The 16,783-nt window shown below is 44.1% G+C and overlaps 1 protein-coding gene across 2 annotated transcripts in view; it reads right to left on the minus strand.

Moving 5' to 3' along the window:
- IFRD2 (interferon related developmental regulator 2) overlaps positions 1–10,937 on the minus strand; it is a 69,617-nt gene extending 58,680 nt beyond the window's left edge. Inside the window, exons 1-2 of one of the 2 annotated variants that reach the window (XM_033926533.1) lie at positions 10,550–10,937; positions 7,430–7,489 (exon numbers count right to left, since the gene is read on the minus strand). In XM_033926533.1, the coding sequence (XP_033782424.1) occupies positions 7,430–7,489; positions 10,550–10,595 (106 nt within the window). In that variant the 5' untranslated portion in view covers positions 10,596–10,937. The remainder of the gene's footprint in view (positions 1–7,429; positions 7,490–10,549) is intronic. The other variant, XM_033926534.1, reaches the window with a different exon arrangement.
- Between the last annotated feature and the right edge of the window lie 5,846 nt (positions 10,938–16,783).

The raw sequence follows: 16,783 nt of genomic DNA on the forward strand, positions 1-16,783 counted from the left end.
TGCTGGGGTGGTCTTAGGGCCTTGCTCAAGTCTGTGGAGTTCGGGAGGACTTAGGAGGGCTTGTCTGGAACATCTCTGCACTCTCCCTGTGTGTGACCAGCCGCCCCAATATTCGCAAGACCAAGGATGTAACACTATCGGCAATCCAATCTACCTTTGATTTAAACCTTACAGATTTCTCTACTTTTTCAGCTTCTGAACAGTCTACACTATGGGAAACCTCTACTAAATCTCTACTTAACACGTTGGCACCTCAAATAGAGATACATCCCTCTTCAAACCAAACCCAAAAAAAACAACAACCCTGGTTCAATCAAAATCTAGCTTTAATTCGTAGACAGTTACGCTCTATCGAACACAAATGGCGTAAAACAAAAATTAACAACTTATATCTCATGTACAAAGAAAAAGCTTTATATTACAAGAACACTGTTCAATCAACAAAAAAAGAATACTATTCAAAACTCATCACCTCTACTCGTAACTCTTCCAATCTTTTTAACATAGTCCAATCACTCTCCAAATATTCTAAGAAAAAAAATCCTCCTCCTTCTACTCAACCGAATGCAGATGAATTATCATCTTTCTTCGTCACAAAAATTAAAAATATTAGATCTCAACTTGGACCAATACTCCCCGACCCCTCTCTTCAAAATTCTACAGACTTTCCCCAACTTTCTTTTAGCACTCTTTCAAATTTCAAAATACCCTCCTTATCAAGTCTTCAGCTTACTTTACAAACACTAAACACTTCTAACAATCCTATGGAAACTATCCCCCCTTCTATTTTAAAAATTTTTTTTTCTTTTTTCGGCCCTTTCATCCTAGAAATGATATCCAAATCTTTCTCCAATAGTACTGTACCCACGGCTTGGAAAACAGCCTCTATTTTTCCTAAACTTAAACAATATAATCTGGACCCCACACTACCAAAAAACTACCGCCCTATCGCTAATCTGCCCATGATCTCCAAACTAGCTGAAAAAATTGTTCATCTTCAACTTACAGAATTTATTGAAAAAACCCATTCTCTACATCCTTATCAAACTGGATTTCGCTCATGTCATTCAACAGAACTATCATTATTGGGTCTTATATCAATCATTCAATATTACCATGAACATCAAAAATCCGTTATTCTTATTTCCCTAGATTTAACAGCAGCTTTTGACACCATTGATCACTCTCTTCTCATCAACAGACTTAAAGACTGTGGAATATCAGGTACAGCTTTATTATGGCTTACATCTTTCTTCAATGAACGTCGCAACATAGTCTGTGTAAACAATACTACTTCTGCAGCTACTACACAATCCTACGGTGTCCCTCAAGGTTCGATCCTATCCCCACTACTATTTAACATTTTTCTAGCTCCTCTCCTTACACTAGCCCAATCCATAGGATTTACTATTTTCACATATGCTGACGATATTCAACTTCTCCATCCTATTAACACATCAAACATTTCTGATATAAAAGAAATTAATAACAAATTAGACATTATCTACGATTGGTTATTTACTAATAAACTGTCTCTTAACCTAGATAAATCTCGAAGTATGCTATTATCTATCAAAACTACGGAATCCTTATTAGGTAACATTTCTATCAAATCTACACCAATTCAAATAGATACCAGAATAAAACTTTTAGGCGTCATTATCGACAGAGATCTTACCTTCCATGATCACATTAGCTCAGTTATCAAAACCTGTTTCTATAAATTACGTATCATCCGATCTGTAACTTCTATCTTAGAGACCAGCTCAATCACTATCCTGATTCATTCCTTAGTAATCTCCCATTTAGATTACTGCAATTCGCTCCTCAACGGTCTACCCCAAAAAGAAATCCGACGCCTTCAACTAATACAAAACACGGCAATAAAACTTATCTATAAACTAGGCAAATATGATCATGTAACTCCCCTTTTCAAAAATGAACATTGGCTTCCCATCACTCACCGTATCACCTATAAAATCATCATCCTAACCTTTAAAATTAAACTTTCTCATCTTCCCCTATTTCTAGATAAACTCCTCATTCCACATAGTTCCCCACGTACATTAAGATCAACAGATCAAAACCTATTATTCATCCCATCCATAAAAGAATTTTACAATACACGAAAAGTAAATTTTGCAGTAACTGCCCCAACCCTCTGGAACTCCATACCACTGTACCTCCGCAACGAGCCACGAATTGACAAATTTAAGACAGGACTAAAAACCTTCCTCTTCCGCGATGCATTTGATATCATATAGAGTCTCACTTATTCCCTCTTTTGCAAACATTAAATAGCTCTGATATCATGACCCCCCCTCATGTTTTATCCTAACCCCACTGTCACCTTTTTCTATCTCCATTATGTAACTTTTAACCTTCCCTCCCTTCCACCCTCACTTTCCAGTTTGTCTTGTAATGTTATTTATGTTCACACTATACTATTAAATTAATTATATATATACTTTTGTGTTATTTTTTTTTCTTTTCTATCCTGTAATCTTAATGTAAACCAGCTAGATATTAATTTGATGGTTGGTATATCAAAATCAATAAACTTGAAACTTGAAACTTTTGTTTTTACTGGGGTGGTCGGCTGTTGTTGATTGGTGTCTATCACTTTCCAGCTCCAAGCTGTCTTGCTTCCTGACATTACCCTTTATTTGTTTCGTTAGGCCTAAATGCCTGTTTGTATTAGGCTGGGTACATTATCTGTGGTTATCTGCTGATATTCTGTATTGCTGGTTACTATGTGGCTCATTTTTTTCTTGTTTGAGCGGGATGGGGGTTGGGAGTGGGCATTCTCTTGTTTTTTTTTAAAATACGGTTGAGGGGGATGCCAGGGGTGGTGCGAGAGAGGGTTTGCTTGGGGGGTAGGGGGGACTGGTGCGGGGGACCCTTCAGCGGCTGGGGCTTTCTTTTCCTCCTTTCCTGGGGGCGCGGCTGGGAGGCCTACTGGGAAAAACACCTGATGTATATCTGTCTGCTCTTTCTTCTTTATATCTCTCATGGCTATGGCTGACCTGACTTATGTTACCTTAAATTTGGATGGCCTTCATTCCCCAATTAAACGGAAGAAGGTGCTGTCCTTTCTAAAGCGGGAGAGGGTGTCTGTGGCCTTTTTGCACCTCACTACAGGCAAGCATCAAAAACTGGTGAGGGAATGGGTTGGAGAGGCTGTGCATTACTCCTATAACTCGAAAGAGGGGGAGGGGGGTTGCCATTCTCATCAATAAAGCAGTGGTGGCAGTCAAGCATAAGATTATCACGGACCTTCAGGGTCGCTATGTTCTCTGAGCAGGTACCCTCCAGGATTGACTAGTGGTTTTATGCAATTTATATGTCCCGAACGTATACTCTCACTCTTTCTTTTCAGTGATTCTCACCCATCTTTTGGCTCTGCCCAACTATGAACTCATAGTCACGGGGGATTTTAATATCACTAGTAATCCCTCAGTAGACTGCAAGCCTCCCTGGGTGGTGTAGAGCGACAATGAGCGGATTGGGGTGAATTTTTTTATGGGTGAATTAGGTCGTGGATGGATGGCGTGCTTATCATCTGGGCGAGGTGGACTTTACTTTTTACTCTGGGGTGCACCATACTCATTCTTGGCTGGATTACATCTTGCTGCCGTCCCAGTCTATTAGACGGGTAGTGCGTACACATATTCTTGATGTTCTCTTCAGTGATCATGCTGCTGTCACCCTTATGCTGAAATGGCAGGGACCATCTCATGATCACATCTGGAGACTTAACCCTACATTCTATCTGGACAAAAATTTTCATACATATCTTATTGAGGAATGGACCCAATACTGCCATACTAATGGGGGCCGTGAAGTTTCTGACACCATATTCTGGGAGGCCGCAAAGGCTTACCTACGGGGTAGGATTATCGCTTATTCGGTTAAGACGAGGAAGCAGAGGGATGTGGAGTTGGTATCCCTCACCCTGCAATTGCATCTTAGCAAAGGTGCTCTTATTGGTTTATAAGTTTTGGATATATCAGTGGGGTAACAAGGCGGAAAAGTTATTGGTCAATCCTGTGCAGCCTTTTCGGAAGGCTACTCCTATCACACATATCAAAGGGCATCAAAACATCCTACATACTGAGGAGCAGGAGATCCAAGACTAAATTCTCCGCTTCTATACGGATTTGTATGGTCCATGCCCATACGATCTGACTGTCTGAGACCCCTTCTTTAGAAATCTTGACCTACCTCAAGTGTAGGCAGCCCAATTACAGCTGCTGAACACACCTATTTCAAGTAAAGAAGTCTATGATGCTGTGGGGAGGCTGAAGTTGGCGAAGGCACCTGGCCCCGATGTTATGGGGCCAGAGTTCTACAAAATTCTGAAACCCCAGATAGGGCCGGCTCTGGTGGCCCTGTATGCAGACTACTGGCCACATTCTCTCTGAACAGTGTCATGCCCATGTGGTGGTCCTCCCAAAACAAGGGAGGGACCCATCGTCCCATATCCTTATTAAAAAATCAGGACATGAAGATCCTTACAGCGATCTTGGCGGGCAGGTTAGCTCAGGTGGTTCCTTCCCTGGCTCATATTAATCAAGTGGGGTTCGTTGCTGAGCGGTTTGTCTCTTCTAACATCTTAAGGGCTCTGATGGTGCTTCGGGAGGGTAGGGGCAAAGCGGGCGATGATCTTCTTGCTAGCTTGAATGCCGAGAAGGCATTCGACAAGGTGACCTGGCCTTATCTTTATTGGATAGTGCAACAATTCAGGATTATAGGTCCGTTCCATCAGTGTATTGTTAATCTCTATAAAGCCCCAACAGCTCAATTGCTCATAAACAAACATCGAACTGCTTCGCTTTCACTGCACAGGGGCACGCACCAGGGTTGTCATGTCTCCACTCTTATTTATATTGCCTCTGGAGCCTCTGGCTCAAAAAATTCGGCATTGCCAGGATATTACGGGCATTAGGGTGGGCACGGGGGACTGTAAAATTACAATGTTCATGGATGATATGCTAATGTTCGTTGAGTAATGCCCAGGAGACAATTCCACATCTAACAACTCTCATTGGGGTTTTTGGTGCTTTCTCGGGTTTTTCTATCAACTTTGGCAAATCCGACGCTATGCCTGTCTCCTCCCTGTGTGTATCATGTCGTAATCTGGATTTCCCGTTCCACTGGGCGGGAGGGGAACTCAAGTATCTGGGGATCTTTCTCAGTGTGGACTGGTCTAGTGTTTATAGATGTAATGTATCCAACAAGTTGAAGACTTTGCAAGACTATTGCGCTTTTGGGGGGACCTGCCTTTCTCTGTATGGTAGAATTGCTCTTGTGAAAACGGCACTGTTCTCCAAACTCCTATATCCCTTACGGATGATTCCCCTCTGGATCAAAGCCGCAGATGAATGCTCTTATAGATCTTTTATTGGCTCTTTCATCTGGCACAACAGGAGAGCATGTATTGGTATTGGTTTCTGGAAGATTATGCAAAGTCGGGGTAGGTGGGGACTAGCTTTACTGGATCTTCGATTATATAATGTTGCTGCACTTCTGAGATGGATACATGAGCTCTTCACTGATGAGTCTCGTTTTGCCCCTGCAGTACTGTTCTACTCTTGGATGGCCCCTTATGCAGCATTGGCCTGTCCACAATGGAAGCATCCATGTTTGGGATTTCACTCGGTTTAGCTTACTCCCTTAAGGAGGGCATTAAATTGGTGGTGACACTGGATTGGCAAAGGGAAGGGTAATTGGGCTTTCCAGCTGATTAGCCATAGCCCTAATTTTTCCTCGGGGGTGGGGGCTTCTATGGGTGTTGGGGAACGGTTTGGTACTCGTCTCTGTTTGGGTCATGTCTCCCATGAGGGATCCACACCATTCATTTTTCTTTCCTATGATACCCTACACCTCATAAGGCCTTTTTTGCATACTTACAGTTGAGACACTATTATATGGACAAATTCTGTCATAATCCGGGGGGCAATCACCTCTCCCAGATCTCAATTCTCTGTCTTTCTGGTATGGGATGGCATGAGGGAATTCCCAGTTAAACATTTTGGCTTCTAAATGGTCTCTGGAAATGAGGGAGCTGATAGCCCCTGGGGTGCTTAAAACTTGTTTTTCTAACATAGTCTGGGGAGCACGTAATGCTCAATTAGAAGAGCTGCAATTTAAGCTGCTCCATCGTACTTATTTCACTAGGATGCAGGGGGTCAGAGTTGGCCTCTGAGAATCAGCTGGATGTGTGAAGTGTAAGTGCATGACTGGGAATTTATTGCACATGATCATTGAATGCCTGGTTTTGGGCGTATATTGGAATGGGGTGTTGGGCTTTCTCACCACGATCCTGGGGGTATCTGTTCAGTGGTCCTACATAATGAGGAGATTTTGGCTCAGGGATTGACTGCTGACCATTGGCGCTTTTTATATGCTGCTCTCCTTGTGGCTAAATGGGGTGCGCTACGTATGTGGATAGAAGAAGAACCTCCAGAGTTGGTGGGGTGGAAGCGCTCCCTTAGGAAATTGGCACATTGGGAGCTGCGTAGCATTGGTGGGAATATAGGGGGACCCCGTCGGTTGTACAGGTCACTATGGGAATTAGTCATTGCTGAGATTGACCTTATGTGATGTTCTTTTATTATTTTTTGGTCTCTTTTTCCCCAGTCGCTGAAGGGGGGGTTTCTTTTGTTGTTTGTGGGGGTGGGGATTTTTATACCAAATGTGGGAGCAAACCAACAGTTGGGGAGTCTTTACTCTTTTTTTCTATTTAGTGCAATTTGGGAGCAGGGAATTGTTTTGGTTTTTACTGTTTATAATGCCTGGAAGGGGTTCACGCTTGCCCCACTTGCCTGTTTCTTTTTGTTGTATCTATATCATTGCTTTTTTAGGCAGTGAGTTGTGATGTATTCTTCCCTATGCATTGTTTCTGGTTAATTTGTATATACCTCTGATTTGTTTGTTTGCTTTCTTAATAAAAACATTTCAAAGCAAACAAACAAAAAAAAGATACATGAACCTAATGTCATAAAAGTATATTACAGTGGTCTCAAACTTGCGGCCCGCCAGGTACTATTTTGAGGCCCTCACTATGTTTATCATAATCACAAAAATAAAATAAAACAGTTTCTTGAACATATGTCTCTTTAGCTATAAATGACAATATTATTATTAAGACAACATTATTACTACCCACACTGTATAAAAGGCTAGGCAAACCTTCTTTTGCTCCTTTCAGGACTAAAATAAAGTCTTTTGAATCAGACCCAGTACTCAGACCGGGATCTATCTTAGCAGAGCTATTCCACTCACAAAAACAAGGATTTCCTCTAAAAGCAGAGACATGAAAGCATGCCATGCAGTGGAGTATAGTGGACAATAACATCAGAGGATAAGAGACAGTGGGATAGTGTCATATAAGGCCATGCTGGGACAGGCAGCAGAATGACCGTACCTTTCAGTTGATGGGTTTTGGCTGAAACCTGTAGCTGCAGCAGCTCCTGCCTCAAGGACCCTATTACCACAGCAACAAAATACAGTAATAAAATTAAAAATAACACGTGTCCATGCCAAGTTTCTCCATTGGACTTTAGACTTATTAAGATAGGAGCATAGTTATCACAAATAACCCAAAGAAAAACAATTTGCCAACACCTACTCCCACCTCCAGCTGCAGACCCCTCACAGAACCTCATACCAGATTAATGCCAATAACCTGGGCAGTAGTGAGGAGCAGAACAGCACAAGCATTCCACCTTTTGTGAAGTTGCCTACAGCATCTCAAACAATAATAAAACACTAAGGGGTCCTTTTATCAAGCTGCAGTAGGGGGTTTAATGAGCGGAATACCGCACGTTAAACTGCCTGCCATGCTAGCCGCTAACACCTGCATTGAGCAGGTGTTAGTTTTTTAGCCGGCCGCAGGGGGTAGCGTGTGATGAAATGTCCGACGCGCTAACCCCGCTTGCGCGGTTTGATAAAAGGAGCCCCAAATGTCAAGATCATGCCAGCAAGAAGACTCAATATTTCTGCCTCTCCAACAGATTATGGCACAATGAGAGGCAGGGCCAGTTCTAAAACAAGGGCAACCTTGATAGGAACTGTCAGTGGGGCTTCTTCCCCTGGGGCATGTAAGCTCTCTCCTCCCCGATTGACACAGGACAGAGGTTAATAGCAAACAAATTGCTGTCCCCTGCTCAGGTATGCCTTTATGCTCTGTCTCCCTCTCCTCCCATCCCTCGGGTGATGTTATCCCTGGTTAGTGGCATCTTGTCATATGGCAAACAGGGTGACACCTGTGTGCTCTACCCTAATGATGGCCTTGATACAACAGAAAAGTGTAGCAGCTATTTCTGCTTCATGTGTACAACAGTCTATAAGACACTATACATCAGTTGTGAATGACACAAGGACAAATATGTCTACATTCCCATGGGATCTATCTCCATCCTTGTGAGTTCTGTCCCTGTCCCATCTCTGAAAACTGCCCTTATCTGAACGAGCCTCGAACACAAAGTGACAGAAGGGACAGAACTCACAGGGATGGAGATAGATCCCGCGAGGATGGGGACAAATTTGTCCCCATGTCATTCTCTAAATTTAAGATCACTTAATAAGCTGTTATAAAGCAACTCATAGATGTCGGGATTACAAAAATCATGAAAAATGGCAGATCAGATCTCCTATTAAAAGACCTCGTCCATCAGTGGGAGCTTGTGTACTCCAGAAGCACAGATCTATACCCATTACACCTAGTGCACTCTCTTTTAATAGACCAAAGTGTAGAAATTTCCTCAGGGTGCCCACAGGATGTGGGTTTCATGCATGGTGCATGTTTGGATTCTGTTTCACCTGAATCACATACTTTTAGAGTCAACATGACAGTAGCACATACCTTACTGCTCCTAGATTTTTGCTCAAGAGCTTCTTTCGTGCACTAACATGTCATGTGAATTTCCAATGCTAACTGGAGAGCTAATACTTAGAGCAGTGGTTCCCAATCCTGTCCTGGAGGACCACCAGGCCAATCGGGTTTTCAGGCTAGCCCTAATGAATACGCATGAGAGAGATTTGCATATAATGGAAGTAACAGGCATGCAAATCTGCTCCATGCATATTCATTAGGGCTAGCATGAAAACCCGATTGGCCTGGTGGTCCTCCAGGACAGGGTTGGGAACCACTGACTTAGCACATACACTTCAGTGAATAAGCCTCTAAGTGCAAAAATTACCAAATTGTTAGCTAACAGGGTATTCCCACCATCTTCTCATAATGATGATGTGGAGAAATTCCTATCCGGCCGAATATCAGAACCTAATGTTCAGAGGACACCAATACTGGGGACAACATGCATGCCAAAGATGGCTGTAAGTAGCATTTAAATGTATTCAATCCTATGCAGGTGAATTCCTTACCTATTCCCTCCCAGTGCTCAAACAATGCACAAACCAAACCCTACTCTTACTGTTGAAAACCTAACACCAGCTCTGAGCTGGCATTAAGGTGTCTGAAGAGATTTCCTCAGATTCCTAGCATTGGCCTGCGGGAGATCCAATTCTAAAGGTAGGGGTGTGTGTGTGTGTGTGTGGGGGGGGGGGCTCAGGATCACAAACTCACAAATTAGTAATGAAGGCATAATTCATATCTTTATGTCCTGTTTGCGCTCCTCCCTGTCTGCCTCCTCTCCTCTGCTTGACTGGGCATGCACACACAAGAGCTGTGCTTACTGCACAACTTTGTGTGCATGCATCAGTCACATTCCTCCTCCATAACTTCCCCAAGCTCAATGCTAAAAGCATGCAAATAATTTGCAAACCATTAGCACTGAGCATTGGGAAGTTATTTTGCTGTGCTTTCTTGCAATATTTTCTGGTACTGTTTTGTAGAGCACTGGAGTTTTGATGATCAGCCCACATGTGTCAACTGCATGGCAGATAACATGATGCAATTTAGCTGTATTAACTAGGCCACTCAATCTGCCATGCTAACAACCTCTGTGTTGACCGTCAACGGAGATCCTACCCCTTCTCCATTAACGGTTATTGCAGTAAATAAGCCCTTTACAATGAAATCTTCTGGAAGACATCTCCCTTCACTTGGATAAATGAAGCGATATACTACTTATGGATTTATTTTGTAAACATCTAATTATTTTTCTAAAGCATTGTGTATCATAACTGATTAAACAGTTAAGTAACTCACCCAAAGGTGAATTAATAAATCAAAATTATATTCAATAAAGTGGAGTTTAGAGCACAGGGGCCATTCTCTAACTTTCACTAGCACCGTGATCTTGATCAAGAAGAACCAACAAACCCCTGTAAATTCTCTGGACACAAAAGCTATGTTAACTAGTCCATACAATGTTGCACATAGATCCCATATTCTTCTTCAGCGATTAGGGGCCACCATACCATCACTATTTCATAGGAAACAACTAGACAGCTTGGGGGGGGGGGGCAAGGTTCAAAACGGGCCTTGTTTGACCCCCTCCAACGGTCCCGGGCGGGAAAGTTTCACGAGGCCTGCACCTGCCGGAGGCCCGGCATTCCCGCCTCCCGCGAGCACACTCACCCCGGCCGCCCTTCTTCTGCGAGTGGCCCTTACGCGCCCGGGGCATGGCGGCGCTTTCGTTCTCAGGAGGCCGCCCGCTCGCCTTCGCTCGGAGGGTAGACGGTGCCGCACACGTCGCTCGTCACGCTGACTCTCTGCACGAGGAAGGAGCACGCCGCCAGCTCCACCATCTTCTCACCCCTACGCTGAGTCGGCGAGCTCGCTCAGCTCCCGGCATGAGCCGCCCGCCGCGCCCCCCTGGGACATGTAGTCTTCAGAGCCGCAATCACAACGGGAGCCGCAACTGTGACACGGCAGCGTCAGGACTACAAGTCCCGGAATACACGGCGCGCCGCTGACGTGGCGATGGCGTCAAGGCAGCGAGTGTTCGCCCCAAAGTTTCGTGACAGGAATTCAAGTACAGAGGTCGCGTGAGGATATTGGAATTAAAGAGAAGGGAAAAAAGCTACCGCGCGCGCGCTAGCCACTGTTGGCGCCCTCTATAAAAAAAAGGGACTTATCTGACATTCAAGCAGTTAAGTGCTTGAATGGCAGATAAGTCTTACGTGAGAAACTTCTTTAAAGTTAAACCACATGGCAAAGAAATGTTTAATGATAAATTGGGGAGAAGTCTGCGGTGGGTGCAGTGAATTTTGGTGTATTTTTTTTTTTTTAAATAAACTTTATTAATTTTAAAAACAGTCATAATGCATTAGCAAATAAGCACACATATAATATAATAATACAATAAAAGCACTTTGCACTAACAAATATGTCTAACCAAACATTTTAACCCTCCCACCCCTTTAATTAATAAGTCATAAACGTTAATACTTTTAAGATTATCAATAATTTATCTCATTTAAAATAACCTTGTAAATCCCCACCCCACCCTGGATGTGTATAATTAAATGAACAAAATAAGATCAATCTTTACACTGAATTTTAAAAGCAGATTTTCTCTCTGTTGCATTACTACCATTACTATTAATTATTTCTAGAGCGCAGCACTGTACAGAGTCATACAGGGACAGTCCCTGCTCGAAAGAGACAAGGCAGGGTGGCAAAGCCTTCTAGCATTTGCTGGCTAGGGCAGTGGGGTGTAGGGTTCTGAAGACTATATCAAAAAGGTGGGTATTCAGGGCGTGACAGATGAACTCAGGTAGTTTATTCCAGGCAGCTGGATGAAAGGAACAAAGTCTGGAATTAGCAGTAGAGGAGAAGGGTAAAGATAAAAGCAGCTTATCTGAGGAGCAGAGTTCTCGGGAAGGCATACCAGGAGAGATACTGAGGGCTGAAGCATGAACACACTTGTTAGGTTGGTAATAGGAGTTTGAACTGTATGCTTGAATACCAGCACTGTAATAGAAATGTGGGGGCTGAAAGGTAACATGGCTGAGCTAAGCAGAGAGGGCGGTGAGCAGCACCTTCTGCTAATTGTTCACTCAAGAAATGCCAGGCAGGCTGAAGAGAAACCACATTTACAGGCTTTGGGGAATATGCAAGGATATAGCCATGGGTGGGCCTGGGCCCACTCAGTTCAAGCTCAGGTCTACCTAGCACTTCTGCACCCTTGAATGCAAGCTGGAAGGGTTGGCAGCAGCCATTCTCAAACACTGCCCATGGTTAACCTAGAAGTCTCTCCTTTGCCGCATACCACTATCACTGATTCAACTTCCCTCCCCCAACTTTGTCTTCCTTTCTCCCTGCCTCCCCCACTCCCCTCCCCTTTCTTTCTTTCTCTCTCCATCCCCCCTTTCTTTCTGTTTCCCTTCTTTCTTTGTCTCCCTGCCACTGTCGCAGCCTTCGGGGAACAGGCCACCGCCGCCCCAACCTCTCCCTGCTTCCTGACACAAAAGCATTGGGCCAACCAGGATTCCTCTCCCCGACGTCAATTCTGATGTCAGAGAGGAAGTTCCGGGCCAGCCAGGTAGCAATTGGCTGGCCCAGAACTTCCTCTCCGATGTCAGAATTGACGTCGGGGAGAGGAAGGCTAATCGGCCCGGTAGATTGCGAAGGCAATGCAAGTCTGTCACAGAGCCCAAGATGGGCTCTGCAATTGACTTGCGTTGCCTCACGATCGACCTTTTGGGCATCCCTGTTCTAGAGCTATGAGCAATAAGGAATGCTTCAAAACATTTCAGGGTTACCTCTTTCAACAGGCAGTATTTGTTTATACGGCCAACCAGGATGCCATGTTCTATTTGTGTCGCAATCTAAGAAAAGGTACCAAGTCTTAGTACACGCTTACTTGAGAAACGAAGCAACAAAGTCAGTTGGGTTCTATTTATAGCTAAAACTTTTTAGTTAATTGAAACAGCATATCTCTGACATATGAAACGATAAAAAGATGTGGTTCAGCGCACTGACCGTTGAGGAGACTGAGGGAGGTTTCTTTTACATCGGAGGAGGTGTCCTGTAGTTGCGTGTTGTGGATGATAATGGCGGTTGATCGGTTAAAACGGCTGATGGACTAGAGACGCTGAGAATGATGATCTGACTGAAGTGAAATTGAGACCCTCCTGACTCTTATAACATTGTGTTTAAAATTTCATTTATTTTTACTGTTTTTTATTTATTTTGTTTTACATCTTTATTTTAAATTTTCATTAGAATTCCATTGTCTAACGGTTTTTTGGTTTCTCTCTTAATTAATTCATTTATATATATTTAGTTTTAATTCAAATAATTTTAATTTAATTTATTTTACCCACTTTATTATTGCTGGGATGTACACTTGCTTCAAAAGAATATGGCCGTAATGAGATCAATGTTTTCTATGTATTCTTGTTAGGATGCTTTATATCTCATTTACTCTATTCTTTATTTTTCCTTTCTATTATTTGCTAATTTGTTTGTCCTTAGGTACTTTAGTTAGATTGTGAGCCTTCGGGACAGTAAGGGAATTTCAAAGTACCAATTCTTTATTCATTTATCTTATTTTATTATACTCTTCAATGTATATTTCTCTGTAAACCGCTTAGAACTTAACGGATTTAGCGGTATATAAGAAATAAATTACATTACATTACATTTGAATCAGCATCATCTTGATTACTTATCCTTTTCTTGGATTATGACACATTTGAACAAACAAGGAGGCACGGGATCTTATTTCCTTTGTACAGAGGCAATCAAGATTTGGAATTGGGGAAACTTCTCAGAGCAGTTTTTATCCCAGGACAAGCAGGCAGCCTATTCTCAACATGTGGGTGACGTGCCAGTGTTCCCGCTAAGCTGCGCTGGCGTGCGCTGGCGCACAAAATATTACATCGCAGCGCACAAGTTTCTCGTCACAGCGCACGGCGTACGGCAGATGGCAGGGCGGCGAGAGGAGAATCGGGCGAGTTGGCTCATAACTTGCTGGCGCCCGATATTTTTAGCTCACAGCGAAAAAAGTTTGCTCACAACACCCGCCCGCTTAGAGGGAGCACTGGTGACGTCATCCATGGAGCCCGGATGTGGACAGCTTTGCAAGCTGATTTGTGACTGCCGCACCCCGCATGCATGAATGCCTTCCTGCCCACGCAAGGGTGCACGTCTCAGTTCTCAGTTTTCCGCAGAGCCAAGAAGTTGAGTATTCAATGCTCTGCGCTAGACTCGGTTCTACTTCGTGCCTTCTCTCACCGCTGCTCGTGTTTTCTTGTTTTATTCACGGTCGCTGTGTTGCGTGTGTTTTTCTTTACTTTAAAAAAAAAAACCAACAACTTTAATTTTATTTTTTTTTTCACGGCGGGGCCTGCTTTGTGGCCCGCGCTGCCGGGTTTCAATTTTGTTGAGGCCATCTTCCCTCCTATGTCTAGACAGGTCACAGGCTTCAAAAAGTGTAGCCGTTGCCAGTGCGTGATCTCCCTCACTGACCCACATAGGTGGTGTATTCATTGTCTTGGGCCTGACCATCGTCCGGAGTCGTGCACTCACGGTGCTACCCTTCAACTTCAAACCCGCAAGCGTCATTGAATTTAAGTGGAGAAGCTTTTTGGTGGTATGGATCCCCTTCCCTCAGTCTCGACCTCGCAAAATCCGGTCAAGCCTCTTAACGGGGTTCCGCCTTCTGCCTCGACCTTGGTTTCACCTTTGATTAAGCCTGCCTCGTTCAGGGCTTCATCGTCCTCGGGCAAATTGGCTAAGTCTTCTCCTGATGCGACGTTTGCCTCACTGCCTCCTTCAGGTCAGGTGCCACCAGTAGTTCTCAAACTGCCTAAGAAGCATGTCTCCAAGTCGAAGACTAATTCTTCCTCGGAGACCACTCCTCCACCAAAAGTTCCAGACCCTCCAGTCTCGGAGTCACGTTTGGAGGCTATGATCCAGACCATTTTGGATCATCAGTTGGGCACTATCCTTGCCAAACTTCCTGCTGCCTCGACTCTTCTTCCTGCAGTCCAGCCTGAGCACTCCCAAGGATGGAGTGGCTTTGAGTCCTTGGCTGGGACTCTAGTAGTGTCGAGTCCTTGGCTGGGCCTTGAGCTGAAGCCACTCCATCCTTCGACAAGATTCTACACTTAATATACAAGGAGTCAATTATTTCTGAGTGTCTCATCTAGAGCATGAGCATGCTATTCAAGGAGTCAAGTCCTTCACAGTGTCTCGAGATGCCTTGACACCAGGAGTTCAATCTTTGGTGGTGTCTCGATATCCAGCCCTCATTTCTTGCATAGGGCAAAGACTCCTTGACAGCGAGACCTGCCTGGTTCGAGGCACAATTCTCCACACCAGTTAAGGCATCCATCAAGGCACGGATCCTCTTCTTGAGAAACGCATCGTCTCTCTATGCCTCGAGGCTCTTCGAGGCTTTCTACTCTGAAGTTAAGAACACCTCCTCCATCGAGGGATTCTTCTCCTAGTGAGTCGTCTCTTCCTGCATATCAGGCCTCAGGTGTGAGTACTCCAGGGAAGCTTCGCCCTCGTTCTCTGCTCTTCGAGGTGCTTCGAGGTCGCCTTCTCCTCAAGGCCAACCTACCTTGGAACAGATCTCCTTCTCGACTTTTATACGTCACATGAGTAAGGAGCTCAAGATTGATTTGGGCTCTGATTCCAAATACACTGCTGAGTATTTAGAGGAGATGGGTATGTCTCATCCTTCTCCGGAGTCTCTCAAAATACCAATTAATAAACTTCTCTCTCAAACTTTCAAGAGGAACCTTGAAACACCTTATTCCATTCCTGCTGTTCCGAGCAAGCTGGAATCCCGTTACAGAATGATCCATTGCAAGGGCTTCAAGAAGTCTCAATTATCACATCAGTTCCTTCTCATGGAGTCCTCTTTAAAACGGAACAACTCTTCCAAGGTGTATGCCACTATTCCGCCTGGAAGAGAAGGCAGGACCATGGAGAAGTTTGGACGCTGTTTGTATCAGAATTCTCTGATGGCAACCAGAGTTTTGAATTACAACTTTATATTCATTTCTTACTTCAAGCATTTGATTGACACACTGCCTGCATATTTCAAGTACATTCCTCAACACCATCTTACAGGGTTTCAGAATGCCATTACTACTCTGAACCAACTCCGCATGCATCTCCTCCAATCTTCCTATGATGCATTTGAGCTTTCCTTGAGGGTCACTGCCTTCTCAGTGGCCATGCGCAGGCTTGCCTGGCTTCGCACTGTTGACATGGACCCTAATCTACAGGATCGCCTCGCCAACATTCCTTGTCAAGCCAATGATTTATTTGATGATTCTATCGAGGAAGCCACTAAGAAGTTGTATGAACATGAGAAGTCATTTGCTTCCATCATTCGTCCTAAGCCTAAGCCTTCCACCTCTAAGAGTTTCAGGCCTGCACCATCTTATCAGCGGCATTTTCCATAGAGACCAGCTCCTTATACCAGGCTGTCTCCTAAGAAACAACCACAGCTAAAGCAACAGAGGCAGCAGAAACATCAGACTTCTGCTGCACCTAAGGCCTTTCAGCCTTTTTGACCAGATACTACAGAGCATAACCTCCATCATTCTGCCTCTGCTCTGTCCTCTCCCCTTAATATTGGAGGTCATCTCCATCATTTTTACCAACGATGGGAGATCATTACATCAGATCTTTGGGTGCTGTCCATCATCAGGGAAGGATACTCTCTTCATTTCATCCAGGTTCCTCCAGATCTGCCTCCAAGAGAGTATCCTTCCAATCCATCCCAGACCTTCTTCTTCTTCAGGAAGCTGAAGCTCTGCTTCGTCTCCGTGCCATTGAGGAGAGCAGAGCTGGGGGTTTTACTCCCGTTACTTCCTAGTTCCGAAAAAGACGGGCGATCTGCGA

Source organism: Geotrypetes seraphini, chromosome 17 (assembly GCF_902459505.1).
Source record: "Geotrypetes seraphini chromosome 17, aGeoSer1.1, whole genome shotgun sequence".
NCBI classification, from domain to species: domain Eukaryota; kingdom Metazoa; phylum Chordata; class Amphibia; order Gymnophiona; family Dermophiidae; genus Geotrypetes; species Geotrypetes seraphini.